Source organism: Copadichromis virginalis, linkage group LG22 (assembly GCF_057382275.1).
Source record: "Copadichromis virginalis isolate Kocher_CV1m ecotype Utaka linkage group LG22, C_Virginalis_male_GT1.1, whole genome shotgun sequence".
Taxonomy (NCBI): domain Eukaryota; kingdom Metazoa; phylum Chordata; class Actinopteri; order Cichliformes; family Cichlidae; genus Copadichromis; species Copadichromis virginalis.
Window position 1 is genome coordinate 4,938,952 of NC_140638.1, and position 15,104 is coordinate 4,954,055.

The 15,104-nt window shown below is 39.5% G+C and overlaps 1 protein-coding gene across 4 annotated transcripts; it reads left to right on the top strand.

Moving 5' to 3' along the window:
* Positions 1-9: 9 nt before the first annotated feature.
* Positions 10-13,757, top strand: necap1 (NECAP endocytosis associated 1). 4 transcript variants are annotated; one of them, XR_014917749.1, is made up of 9 exons: positions 10-224; positions 3,012-3,112; positions 3,306-3,410; positions 3,519-3,600; positions 4,569-4,677; positions 5,121-5,268; positions 5,514-5,610; positions 6,897-7,024; positions 13,740-13,757. XR_014917749.1 is itself a non-coding variant. In XM_085446980.1 (9 exons), the coding sequence occupies exons 1-8, from the start codon at positions 85-87 to the stop codon at positions 6,949-6,951; spliced, it is 837 nt and encodes a 278-aa protein (XP_085303106.1). In that variant the 5' UTR covers positions 10-84; the 3' UTR covers positions 6,952-6,994; positions 7,286-9,450. The 4 variants fall into 4 exon arrangements, 2 of the variants coding, with proteins under 2 accessions (XP_085303106.1, XP_085303105.1); XR_014917748.1 differs by lacking the exon at positions 13,740-13,757 and adding an exon at positions 7,286-9,450; XM_085446980.1 differs by lacking the exon at positions 13,740-13,757 and adding an exon at positions 7,286-9,450 and having other exon boundaries at positions 6,897-6,994.
* The last annotated feature ends 1,347 nt before the right edge of the window (positions 13,758-15,104 follow it).

Genomic DNA, 15,104 nt, shown 5'->3' on the forward strand with positions numbered 1-15,104 from the left:
ACACACACACACACACACACACACACACACACACACACACACACGCATACACACACATGCCCCCGTTTGAAAAGAGCTGAATAAATGAGTCACTACCACAACTCCCACATCAATAACAGTTGGACCAAGATGGCGGCCGAGGGAGAGTACGAGTCGATCCTGTGCGTTAAACCCGATGTCAACGTTTACCGTATCCCGCCGCGAGCTTCAAACCGAGCGTACAGGTAAAGACACACCAGTGTCTCGCTGATGTTGCTGTGAAATGCAGTTTAAATGCGTTTGTTGGGCGGGTTTGGGTGTTGTACTTTAACTGCTCGATAGTCAGCGCATGCTTTACAAATCACGGAGGGACAGTGCTGGCTTTATGCTCTGATGTCGGAAGCAGCTGATGAGATGAAAGTCCATCTCCAGGTGTTGTGAAGATGAAGAGAGGCTGAAATGTTGGTTGTTTGGTGTGCGGGGATTCGCTGAGCTGTCAGAGATGTGACCGGGGGTATTTGTCATCATGCTGGCTCGATACGGGCGGCTTGCCAGGATAGTCCCACTCTCCTCTGTGACAGCTGGGATGTCTTCTCCACAAACTGTTCAGGCTCTTCAGTCTGAAATCTTCTGTTTGCTTTTAATTGATCCTTTCAGATAAAATCTTCAAATCCATCCCGCTCTGCTGCACGGCTGTATTAACTTCCTGGAGCCGGGAAAAGATGTGCTGAAGCACTCCTTTCTCCCTGCACCTGTTCCCTGAAACCCACCAGATGAAATTATTAGCTGATATTCATGGGATCCTGCTTTTTTTTTTAAATATGTGAACATTTGCTAATTCCATAGTTTTCTATGTTAGTCACCTTAACAGCTTTTGTTTTTTCAATCTAAGTTAATGGTTTTTTATTTAGGAATGAAGAAAATTGTTGGCTGCAGCCATGATACCTTCACGTACAACCATGTTATGGAGTTCTCTGTCCCAGTCACAGAAGCAATTAAATCAAAGAGTTCAAACACTTTTTTTCCCTAATAATTGCATATAGCTATTTTAAGCTAGAATAATCCCCAAATTGTATCTCTACAAATTAGAGAAGTAATGATAATAGTAAATACTAACAGTTAATTAGTTCATACTTCTAAGAAACATGCCATTAATAAAAAATCTTTTTAAATAAGTCTAATTTTTATAGTGTAATGTCTAAACAAGAGTTGCCGTAAGGCGCTTAATACTGTAAGGTAAAAAACCTTACCTAACCTAAAATTGAAAATAAGGGAGCCATCTGAGAGTAAAGTGCTCTGTTGGGGTGCAGTAAACAGTGGTCATTAAGATCAGATGGTGATTATTCAAGACCTCGTATGTGAAGAGAAGGATTTTTAATTTGATTCTGGATTTAACAGGGAGCCAGTGAAGTGAAGCCAGAATGGGAGAAATATACTCTCTCTTTCAAGTCCCTGTTAGTACTCTGGGTACAGTGTTTTGGATCAACTGAAGGCTTTTTAGGGAGTATTTAGGACATCCTGATAATAATGAATTACAGTAGTCAAGTGATAAATGCATGAACTAGTTTTTCAGCATCACTCTGAGACAGGGTATTTCTAATTTTAGCGATATTGCCAAATGCAAGAAAGCAGTCCTACATATTTGTCTGTCATGCATGCTGATGGAGATATCTTGGTCAAAAATGACTACAAAATTCCTGAAGTGTTACTGAAGGCCAAGCCGAGTAATGTGGAATAACATGACTCTAAGAGGACCTTGTTAGTGCACCCCTCTACTGCAGGTGTAGAAGAATATCAGACCATAAATTTAGTAATAAATTACACTAATTAAAAATAATTTGAATTGATCACGCAACACAAAAATATAACCCAAAACAAAATCTCTGTTTAAAAAAAGGTGACGTGTAAGTGTCAGCTTTTACCATCCTTTTTGTTTGTGAGCCAGAGCTCCAATGTGTAAAATAAATGCATATTTTCAGTGTAATCAAAGTAATTTGCTTTGTGATTCTGGAACGTCTAAAAGGGCTCTGGAGATAAACCAGGAGGCTCAAGATTTCTTTTAAAGGGGTACGAATGGAGGAAAAATGGGCCCATTTTTACCCATTTCTCTGTAAAATGCTCTTACACTTTCAATAGTATTTTAAATTAAACTGCTAAAAAGTAAAATTACTTTTCATGACATAACCACATTAAAGCAATAACCTTGGATTTTTGCTTTTACAATTAAATAAATAATCCCACTTTAATATGTGCAGCCTCCACTAATGGTTTGTGGCTCCTGAGGCAGCACATATTAAAACTGCAATAATGAAAGTAAATGAACACCTAAATCAAGAAATATCAGAGAGAGAAAATAAAGATTCTCCTCATTTAAAATACACAAATCCTTTTAATACCACCTTCAAACATTTGTTAGATGTTAGAAATATAAATTTTCAACCAAATATCACTGAATCTCTGGATTTTATTGTTCAAAATAAGCAATAAAAAGAAGTCACTTTGGACTTTGTACATATTAGTGTCAGTGAAACAAGTGAAACCTCATTGGACTTTTGTCAGCACTCATGAGGCCACATTATGACCTGAAAATAAATAACTGTTTAAGCAGCCCTGGATTCTAATCATTTAATCTAAAGGTTATTAAATTCTCTAAGAATTGAAAATACATTACAAGAAGCATCACTTCTCTTTCCATTGTCTGTTTTGTAGCTTTATTTGGTGATATGCAAATAGGTAAATGTCTATGCACTCTAGTATGCCTCAAGCCCTGTAATCCACTATGCCAATCACACCTCAAAAGCCAGGTTTGGGTTATTCTTTAAGCAGAAATGTACTGTATTAGTAGCCTGAGTTGGAGCATTTTCCTGATTTCTTTGTCTTGTTTGGAAGCCATTTACAATGTTTTTTTTTTTTTTTCCTTTAGAGACAAAGCAATTAACAGAGAGAATAACTAACATTTAATTGAAATGTAACCAGACTAACTGATAGTTGCAGCTCTGAAAATGCTAAACTATGTCAAATAATTTCTGCAGGGCAGCTGATTGGAAGCTCGATGCTCCAGACTGGTCAGGTCGAATGAGGATCACAGCCAAGGGCAAAGCAGCCTACGTTAAACTGGAGGACAAAATCTCAGGTATGACATCACTGGGTTTAGCACTAAAAACTACATTAAAACTATATTTTTATAGTAAAATTGACACCGACTTGCTGTAAAGTGAAAGTCACGCTAGTGGTGATGTTTGCACTCAGAATTATGACCCATCTGTGCTGAAGCACGACTTTTCCTCTCTGCATTGTATTGGTTTAACATTCCTCTGCTGTTGCAGGGGAGCTGTTTGCCCAGGCACCAGTGAAGGAGTATCCTGGTATAGCAGTGGAAACCGTCAGCGACTCCAGCCGCTACTTTGTCCTGCGGATACAGGATGACAACGGTGAGGATTTAAGTACCCCGGCAACTCCAGAATATTTCTTAACCTTGCTCAAAGACTTAAATCCTTTCTCTTCTGGTCTTAATGTGAGTTATCATCTCTTACTGGCAGGTCGCAGTGCTTTCATAGGAGTTGGTTTTGGTGACCGAGGGGATGCTTTTGACTTCAACGTGGCTTTGCAGGATCATTTCAAGTAAGCAGGATTTGGTGGTTTGGTGGTTTTAGTGGATTACTTTCTGTTTTTTGTTGACAATCTGATAGCAGGGGATTGAAACATGTAATGTCTGTGAAACACTGGTTATGCCAAATCATCCAGTAGCCATTCTGACCACGCCAGAATTTCCTGAAGTTTCAGATCAAGACACCACAAATAAGCAACCGACCAAAAACATGCTGATATTTGTATGTTCCTATGCAGAATGATATTGAGTAAAAGTAGTAGTACTGCCCTCATTCCCCTTACAGGCCTTCAGCCGGCTGAAGTTGTTCAGAAATGAATATAACAAGCAGCAGAGCTGGGTGCATCCATCCATGCTTCTGCCACTTATCTGGATCTGGGTCGCAAGGGCACCAGTCTAAGCAGGGATGCCTTGACCACCCTCTTCCTACATGCCCACCTCCTTCAGCTCTACCTGGGATACTGAAGTATTTGCAGCCTGCACCAGGAGGCATCTGAGCCACATCTAGTGGCTCTACCCTGAGCCTCTGAACTCCTCCTGCCTCCTAGCTGGTGGTTGTTGGGAAGCAGTAAGCTGAAAAAAAAAGTTTGTTTAGGTTTTGGTTCAACCATACAATATGAAATATTTAAGAAAGGAGGGAGAAAGTCTGACCATTTAAACCAAGTGTTTTAGGGGCTCATCAAACCTGTGTGCTAGACTGTTGCATTTAAATAAAGGTTTGTTTAAAATGAGTAAATTCTGAGTGTTTGAGGAATCTAATACGCATCAGATGTACATCCTGTCTTTAATGGTATTCAGAGTATTGATTTTTCTCTTTCACTGTAACTGTCTGCAACACAAGCACTCCACATCAAAGTGAAGTGTTGTTTTTGAGATGCGCTTGTAGAAAGCTGCTGTGGTTGTTGTTAAAACTGCTGAGGTGCATTGTTTATTTCTGTATCAGTGCTGAGAGTGTGTGTTTGTGTGTCTTGCTTCTCTGCAGATGGGTGAAACAAGAGACCGAACTCAGTAAAAATGCCCAGCTTGGGGATTCAGGACCAAAGCTGGACTTGGGCTTTAAGGAAGGGCAGACCATCACACTCAACATAGGGGTGAGAACCAGCTTATGTGCATATACAATGCATGCAGATAAAAATCTGTCTATAAAAGAGGCACATGCAGGGCTGTGCTGTTGAAGGATGGGGTGGAGGCAGATCACACAAATGAGTCTGAAAGGCAGAATGACACAATGAGTCATGAAAATGATTGGACCAGTGATGACAACAGAATTGAGTTTGACAGTGATGCAAAGGACAGAAGAACAGCCTGAGCACCCAGGAGTGCAGGCAGACAAATGAATACAGATATTTCTTATTAAACTTACATTTAGGTCTCATTTAAAAAAACAAAACAGAAATACCCCATAAAAATGAAAATCCTGATTAAATTTGAAGGTTACAGTTTGTGATCCAATTCTTTAACTATCAATGAAGTATGAAGAAATACATTGTTTTTGTCATCGCATGAGCCTAACTTCATTCTTCTCCATCTGCAGCAAGGGAAAAAGAGGGATAAGCCCCGCCCACAAGGATCGGGTGGATTTGGACTTCTCCCACCACCACCTGGAGGCAAGATAGCCCCTCCTCCTTCATCAGGGTTATCGAATCACAACATCGTCCCACAGATGGGAAGCACAGCGACAGGTATGCAAACTGACTTTACATAAACATCTTCATCAGCAAATGAAAGTGCACACAGGATGTCAGGTGGGATGTTCCCCTTTGTGCAGCTTTAACATGAGTACACGAGTGACCCGTTTCCACAGGCACTGTGTTAATTAGTGGCTGTTAGATGACTCATTCGTCTTCAAGCTTCAGGCTGCAGAAAATGAGTAAAATCTGTGCCAGCTCGTAGGCTAATGAGCTCTGCTTCTGTCTCCGTCTGTCAGGCTGCCTGCTGGAGCTGGACAGTAGTAACTCCAACACAGTGGTTCAGTCAAACACTAGTTCAGATCTTCTTTGGGGAGAATTTTCTGCTCCTGCAAGGTAAGAAAATTATTTCTTGTGTTAAATGTATGAGCACACTGAAGGATTGGGTATTTTCTAAGCTTTTGTCCACAAGTGACTTTGTGGAGGAATATCACTGATTAGCACTGGCTCCCGGTTTGAAAGGTGCTGAAAGCAGTTGAAGTTGAGTTCTGTGTTTTTTGTAGACCAGTCAAGGCCCTCCACACATGAAGAGAGTTCTTTAATAAATCATTTAAAATATTCAGCACCTGCAAAAAAACACAGAGAATGAGAATAGCAGTCATAGTAATGATGAAGGACATTCAAACATACCTTTGATGTGATAGCACTTGAAATGGATTTTACATGGTGCTTCACAGGGATGGACTGACCTTGCCATACTGTAGGGCAGGAGGGAACATATTTTTCACAGACAGCCGTACCAACTTAGCTTAAGCAAGTGAAGGGTCATACACTTGGTAACTGAATCAAAACTACAATGTAAACTAGCAGTTTTGCACAAATCTGCCATTTGCATCTTACAGTTTTGCATACTGAGGTCCATTCCCATTAATATTAGCATGTCCTTTCCTTTAAAAAGAAAGAAAGAAAGAGAAAACACTGTTACAGTGGAAAATATTACTAACATTAAAGAAAAGTCACTTAATGCTATATAAGCATTTAAATGGCCTAAAAACTTGTCACAATTTTTCGTGTCTATACTAAAGAGTGATTAAAAATGTTGTACTCTAGTAAAGTTAAATAGCAGTAAAGGCTACCTGAAGTCATTCCCTGTGAGGTTCCTCAGCACAAAACTGCCTGTTTTTAATTTTTGAGGGTTTTCTTTTTTGGTTTTACTGCTAGATTGTCCAGGGCCATATTAAGATGGTTAATTAGTCAGTTCTGGCATTTGGTCCATTTTTTTTGCCTGTGTTTATTCTAAAAGTTGCAAAAATATTTCCAGATACTCTAATGCAACTAAACTTGCCATGTAAATAGGTTTACTGTGTGTGTGTAAAAGCAGCTGACACTTAAAATTGTTTACAGTAAGTATTTGGCTGATGTTTGATGCTGATTTATTTTTTTTAATTACTTTGTCATTAGTTATTCATTCTTTTGTTGCAGGGAAACTAAGAACTATACAAAATATCTAAACAATTAGTTTAGATATTAATTAATCTTTTTGTTACACTAAATAGAATTGATTTGTTGATAAACGATTACAGTAATTAAGTATTTGTGGCAGCAGCAAAACAAACTTCCTGTCCTAAATTTCAAAATGTCATCTGAATAACTGGAAATTGACTGCGAGTTTTTGTTTTCAGCTCTGCTCCACCTCCGCCTCAACCACAAAACGCCACAAACTGGATCCAGTTTTGAGTCGTCGATCGTCGACCGTGACCTGCATCTCACCTGCATCTGTGTCCGTAGCTTCCTGTGCATCACACTGAGTGTAACTCCCACACACTGAACCCAAAGCAGAGACATGACACACCCACAGAGCTGTAGAATCACTTCACTCAGAGAGAGTGAAGCATTAATGCGTTAAAGCCATCACTCTATATGCGCCATCTCAATGATATTTAAGGGCTATGCGTGATGTCCCGAGTAGCAGGTGTTCCTCTTTCATGTGTCTGCATCTCCTCCCCAGTAGGTGGCTCCTACTGCCAGCAGAGCTTCATTTTTGATCTGGAATGTTTTTGTCCCCCTGCAGGCACTGCAGAGCACTACATCAACACACCTTTGCTTTCTGCATCCTGCTGTGAATCACATGTAAAGAGCAACACAGCAAAGATTAAGTGAAGGCTGCAGGAGACAAATTAAAAAAAGAAAATACGATGAGTTCTGTACTGGAACATAAATCTTAATTCTGTAAATTATTCACTTTTCCAGCAGTGATCTGAGTAGTTGTAATGTTGATCCTAAAAACAAAGGAACAGTTGATGAAGCATCATGATGATCAAGGTCAGAAGGAGTTTATATAAGATGATAAATTTACTCTGAAGTGGAGTTTAAGTTACTCTCTCCTTTTCACATTGTGAAATGTGGAGCATTACAGCGTTGTCATCAGGGTGGATGCAGTTACATGGCTCAAAATTCTCACGTGTATGTCAGCATTCACATTTAACAACTTCAGCTCATATTGGGTTTGATTAGAAATTGATAATACAGGTGAATTTGTACATGAATCTCCAGACGTGAGGCACAAGTTTAATTGCTATTATCCAAATTTCCTGAATAAATCTTTACAGGAATCAATAATCTTCTAAATTATTCACATGTTTGCAAAATTGCTCAATCTGAAATAGTTGGATGAGATGCTGATGTTACAATATGTGAGTGATGAATACATTAACAGTTTTCTTTCTGGTGTATTAAATGTAAAAATGTATGTTTACATTATGAAATCATGTTTGTTTACTTCTGGGTGCTTCTGATTAGCTAATATATTTGCAAATCAGAAAATCAGCTGCCAAATCCAGACTATCACTATTTTTACATATTTTGCTGCATGTTTAAAGAACTACATAAGCTAAGAAGGATGAAATATTTGCGTGTCCTACTCAGTTTCTATCAAACTGGAGGCAGAAAAATTAAAATTGCTCAAATACGAAGTGGGCTATTTTTTTCACCCCAAGTAATTTTCTTGACCTTGAATTAACCGACACATAATCAAGTCTGGTTAAAATGAATCAGAGCAGAAATGTAGGACTTATTATCAGACATTTCTTTTTTTTTTTTTTGTTGCTTTTTTGTATTTATTTTAGAGGGGAAACTGCTGTGAGAGAGGTCAGCCCAAAGCTTAGCTTCACTTTCTATATGAAACATGCAGTAATCATTTATATCAACTGGATTTAAAGGTTTAGAGGAAAATGTTTGGTGCACAGACACAATATTATTGGAAATGAGAAAACAAACTGACAGTTTCTTTGTGCAGTGGAAGAAGTCTGAGTGCTCCAGATTTTCACTTGCAGTTTTCACAGCCTGCTGGTTTCTGTTAATGAAACAACCATGAAGAGTTTTCCACATGTGCTGCAGTTTACCTGCAAAGACGGCCGTGTGGTGAACTCATCATTATGGAAATGAGAATAAATCTGGCAGATTTGAAGAATCTCCACATGAGTCCCAAACAGTGGTGACTGTACGAGGTTTGATGGTCTGTGGATAATGTCTGGAAATTAGAGAAACAGTTTGATAATTTGGGAAATCTACCATTTGACTTCTTTGCTGAGAGTTAGATGAGAAGGTTGATTCTCATGAATTTGAAGCAGGTGGTTAGCCTAGCTTAACGATGAAAGAAATCTGAGACACCTGGCTGTGACAGAGTCCACCTCTAATACCTCTAAAGGAGACTGATGAACACACTATATTGTGTTAAATATGATTGAGTTTTCTTAAATAAAGTGGCAATCCTTTTGTGGCCTATTTAAAATGAAATGCTCCTTTCATTGAAGTGATCTGTTTGCTGTAAGAGATTCGAACACATCAGTCTCAGGATTTATGGCGGGGAAAAACAAAACGATTGTGTTAAATCATCTGATGAATGTTTAATGGCAGCAAATGAAATGTTAATCTTTGTGCTAAGAAGGCTTTGGGTGATTGTGAACATGTCTGACATAAAACATGCCTTGACTGTGAATATGTCTGCATAGTATCGCTGTGATCAAATCACATGAGCTGTGTTTAATTGGCATTAAGACACAGGGCTGACTGATATATGTTGACGTGTCTGTTGTTTACATTGCTCGCATCGCTGGCTAAGATTTAAAAATGTCTCCCACTTCTCATTCATTCCACTTTGGCTGTAAAATCACTGAACTAACCCTTTTGATTTATGACCAACTTAATGAGAAAGAGGCAATAAATCCTTTAAAAGGACCCTCCGAGTCTCGTCATTATTATTTTTGAATATTTAAAGCCCCCAGGAGAAACTGCATCGAATTCATTTGAGTATAAGATTAATTATTTCTAATCCTTTGTGATAAATTTGAATAAGTATGTAGAACAATCCTGATGGTGGAGCAAGAAGACCGTGTGGTGAACCACTGGGACACAAATGTGACGCCACATCTTCAGCAGCATAAAGCAGAACCGCAGACATGAAAGAAAAATAAACACTCTTGTTTCTTTTGCACTTTTTCTTTCATTCAATCTCTGTCACATTTGCTCTGATCCTCTCTCCTTTTTCTCTCCCCCCTCTCTCTGTTATTTTTCCTCTCACATTTTCCTCCCTATTCAAGCTAGAGGAGGAGGCAGGGTACACCCTGGACAGGTCGGCAGTTTGTTGCAGGGCTAACACATATAGACAGACAACCATTCACACTCACATTCACACCTATGGACTACTGAGAATTACCATTTAACCTAACCCCACTAACTGCATGTCTTTGGACTGTGGGAGGAATCCGGAGTACCCGGAAAGAACCCACGTACTGCATTTCCTTTCCTGTAAAGTTGCAAGTGCGTGTAAAACAAAGGCTTTTCACACTTGCAGTTGTCTAATTCACCACAGCAGTAGGTGTTTAGTCCTTATTATCTGGCTGTGTAGCATAGATTCATAAGTCATAACCACCAGTGGGATGTATTTGGGTCACTGGGAGGCAGCAGCCACCAGAGATGTGTCACATGGGGGTTAGTAGGTGATATGTTGGCCTTCGACACAAAGCAGGAAGTCAGTGGTCACAGAGCGGCAGCCCGAGGAAAGTAAGTCATACTGTTGCATCATATTTTTGACTCTTTCAAAGTTCAAGTCATGAACTTGGAGATCTGTGTGTGTCCTCTTTAGCACCTGACAACCGTAAAGACAAAGTCACCCAGAGTTCTGGCCTAAAATCATACAAATGGTAAATGGCCTGTATTTATATAGCGCTTTACTAGTCCCTAAGGACCCCAAAGCGCTTCACACATCCAGTCATCCACACATTCACACACTGGTGATGGCAAGCTACATTGTAGCCACAGCCACCCTGGGGCGCACTGACAGAGGCGAGGCTGCCGGACACTGGCGCCACCGGGCCCTCTGACCACCACCAGTAGGCAACGGGTGAAGTGTCTTGCCCAAGGACACAACGAGCGAGACTGTCCAAGCCGGGGCTCGAACTGGCAACCTTCTGATTACAAGGCGAACTCCCAACTCTTGAGCCACGATCGCCCCACAAGTCATCTCCTCCTTCAGAAGACTGAGTTACAGGAAAAACTTCTCATTGCTGGCTCTGAAGAAATGATCAGCTCATCTTGAATTAATATTAGAAGCAATGCTGACTTGCAGTGTGAGCTGTGTGACCTTATACACGTAGGTGTGTGTCTTTCTAAACAACCATGTGTCCAAATGATTCACTTTGCCACAGCTTAATGATAACTAGAGCAAAACATGTTGGACCCGATAGGAACTTTAAAAATAAAGAGTCTAAATGACAGATTTAAGTTTATGATTTTTTAGAAATGTACAAAAAAACCAACAAAAAACGAGTGAAGGCAGGTGGGTAGATGTGATTATTTCAACTGTAACGTGTACTGAATGTAAAGTTAGGACCATAAATATTTGCACAGAGACAGCTTTTCTCATTTTGGTTCAGTACATTATGACAATGAATTTCAGTGAAACAACTGAGACACAGTTGAAGTGCAGACTTTCAGCTTTAATTCAGTGGGTTTGTGAGGGTGCGGGGAAGCAAAGTCCAATCTAGCCTTTCTATTCCTGAGGCTTATGATTGGCTTGTACCTTGCAGTGGATCCTCTGTATCTATGTTCATACAGTCTTCGATATCGATACACCTAGCTCCTGGAGAGTGTTGTTCACTTGGTTGGTTGTTGTGAAGGAGTTTCTCTTCACCATGGAAATGATTCTGTGATCATCCACCACTGTTGTCCTCCGTGGATGTCGAGGTCTTTTTGGGTCGCTGAGTTCACCAATGTTTTCTGTCTTTCTCAGCATGTACCAAACTGTAGATTTTCTACTCCTAATATTGTAGCAATTTCTTGGATGGATTTTATTCTGTTTTTGCAGCTCACAAATGTCTTGTTTCATCTGCACGGAGAACTCCTTTTTACTCAAAATGCATTAAAAATGGTATGTTGTTCAGGAACTACGTGCTCTCACTTGCACATTTACAAAATGCTCAAATACATTTTTTGTGTGACCTGAGATCAAACTTGACCTTCAATCACTGATCATACTACTGCACATAGGCTACATACATTTTCTTTACAAAAACATAGTGCTGAATTTATATCGAGCATTTTAATATTTTCTCAATCGCTCTCATATTATGAACTCAGCATGAAGCTAGTTAGGGAGACAGTTGTAGCAGAAGTGAGAAATATTGCGTAAGGTGACCTCATTGGGTAGGAGCTTTTAGCTCTGCTGACAGACAGAAAAAGAGAGCAACAGACAGCTGGACAGACAGACTGCTGGTCTCCTCCGAGCTTCATTAGGAACACGATTCATCTTCCTCTGATTTTGTTGTCACCCCATTTTGGCCTCTGAGGTCATTTATGGTGTCTTTTTTCACTAAAGCTGCACCAGCACCGAACACGTGCAAGCACAGGTGTGAAGGCTTGAAGTTTGTATGTCAGGATGCATGTTTACGTGCATGTGTGTTCCTGTGCAAACTTGTTTTGAATGTGTTAAATGAGACCTGGGGGTGGACTAAGTGTGTTTGTGTGCACATAGTGAAGAATGGTGAGAGGCTGTTGACTTAAAGATGATTTTAAAGGACTGTTTGAGGTTAAAGGTTAAAATTAATTTTAGGTTTAGGTTATTAAAGACAGTTAGAAGATCAACATATGTATATGTGAGTAAATCCAGATCCTTTTTCTGATCTGGGTCACCTCATGCTCTGTAACATCTCTCTATCACACTACACAGAAATTCTGGGCTTTCATTATACTAGTTATCCCTGCATTCTCACTAAAGATTTAGTTTCACTTTCCAGAGAATCTCCTCATCTCTATCACAAGTGTGATTATCAAATTTAACAGGTCATTCCTGACTCTGATGTGTAATGTGCATTACTCTCAACACTGAAACTTCTGATAAAAACTTGTTTTTGTTCCTTTCTGACGCCTGTAAACCCTGCAGGTTCTCACGTACTTTAAACACTCAACAGCAATGTTAGTCGTCCTTTGGGACAAATTAAAATTTTGCCATCTGACCAAGAGATGCCATTGTTGCAAGAGTAAAGTCACTGGCAGGTAAACTGCCCATCTGGAGCACTGGGACACGTTTCTCTTTTCTCTGGCCTGGGCGTGATTTGGCCATGAACAGTCAGTTAATACTGATATTATGCTTGCGCACAATATCCCAGCAATATTTGTTCTTTTTGTACAGTTATAGTTACAGACTGTCTCTACGTCCCTGCACAACCCTTATACCTAACCTGTTATGTAAATAATCCACAAAATCCACCATCTTTTCAATGACTGCAAAAAAAATGACAGCTTTAATGATGCATTTACAACAGAGTCTGTGAAACCAGTCTGGTGCAGCTCACTCAGACAGACTAACTAAACAGCCAGCTGGACTTGAGTCTAATCATAGCCTAGCATCACCTTCAAGAGCACACTCATCAGCACTCCATAAAAAATACATAAGTACTTTATTTCTTGGCTCAGGGATACGATTTAAAGAATCCAAAGCCTGTTCCTGGAGTCAACATGTACCCATTAGAGGAGATCGATTTTCCTCCTTCAGATCCAAATGAGGTTCAAGTGTACATTTAAATTCTGCTCTGAATCTCTTGTCTCAGCACATGTGAGTTTCATTTAAAGTCAGCCACAAAACAACACTGCAGTGTCTTTTTTTAAACTTTTGTTTGTTTGTTTTTTGGTACACGCTCTGCTCCACCAAACAAATGCCAATTCTACATCAGCATGGTATGAAGTAAAGTCTGGAACAGTGAAGTGGCTTCATTCAGAATCAGAAGAACAAAAAACTTTTCAAAATCATTAACTGGCCTCAGCTGTTCTCATTTAGGCATCTCAGTGAAAACATCGAGACAGTCACATGATCAAGTAACTATTGCAGTCACATAAAAAGTGTTTATATTTATATTTAATCTTTAAAATGCTCACTTTTAGTAGCAAGGTTTCTGTAAATGTAAAAATGTAAAACAATATTTGTCCAAATTTGAACAATTCCCCTGATATTTGTCCTATTCTTACTACAGGTCCTACTGGTTGCAGAACTGGAGTAAAGCTGCTCTCACAGGAATAACAGCTGAAGGATGATTTTTGCTGCTTGTTTCCAGGAAAAATTTCATCTGTAACTTTTCAGTTAAATTAACAAGCAGAGTGAAAATGAAACTTAATTAAACTGGATAATATCAATGAGAGCCAAAGTGAAACAAATAGATGAATATGATGAATTTGTGTTACGTCTAAAGATCCAGACTAAGGAGTGAGCTGTTCTCTGGTTGGGGCTCATATTTTTTGTGAGTTGTTTATTTGGTACATGTGTAGTTTTTGAGCCCAGAGTCTGTTTGATGTATTTGGCCTGCAGTTTTTCATATTTCAATTGAAATACCAGGTACTGCACAGGGCTACAGTACGCTGCTGTATATTTTCTGTTTTTTTCTTTCAAAACACAGCAAGTTTTTTAAAATTCAGTTTCTCAGTTTTTAATTACTTCCTTACATTTATAGGATACATTTAATCTTGTCGGCTTGTTAGATAAATACACAGTCATACATACTGTCACACAATCTTGGCATACTTCACATAGCGTTAATGCAACATATCAAGTGAAATGTCAGAAGTTTGGATGGGAGCAGGTCTCAGGCCACCGGCCACGTCTGCCCCCCGCCCCGGGGCCTTTGGCCTTCGAGAGAATGATACGATCATCAAACTGTCTCTCTTTAACAAGCTCACTAATTCACGACTTCTGGCACGGCGAGGTTTATGAGATAACTTACAAACTGCTGCTCCTTGCAGATGATCTCTTCATTTAACTATGCTTCTTGATTTAATCTACATGAAACTGGATGTTAGGGTGATTCAGGTATTGCTGGGGTCAGAGCTTAAAGGTCAAAGGTTAAAAGATTAGTGACCTTTTTGATTTGACATTTTCAGAGAAACCTGAACCAGCAACTTAGCTGGATGATTTTCATGCTAGTGATGTCTTTGTATAAATGAAGAAATATTTGCACCTGTAAGTTTGTTCACACAGTTCACGACTTTAGAATCTCAGCTTTTCAGGAATGAGAGAAACCATCCAGCTGTAGTTTTAGCCTCATGGCCATGTGCGCTTTAGTTTATCCAACTGATGGGGAAAAGATTTGACGAGCAAACTCTCAACTGAATTAAAGATATGATCACGACTAAAAATACATTTACAAGGTATCATCAGGTGAAACACGATCATGGCTGTGTGTGCTGTGTAGATTTGCTACTGAGGGCTCTGTAGGGGGCACTCGAAGAACTATATATTATTTCTACAATAAACTCCATTGTGGAAGCAGCTGCTCTTTTAACTATAGATGAGAACCAATTAGCCTTGAAGTTGTTTCCAGTCCTAAAAGGGCAGAGTTGTGGTT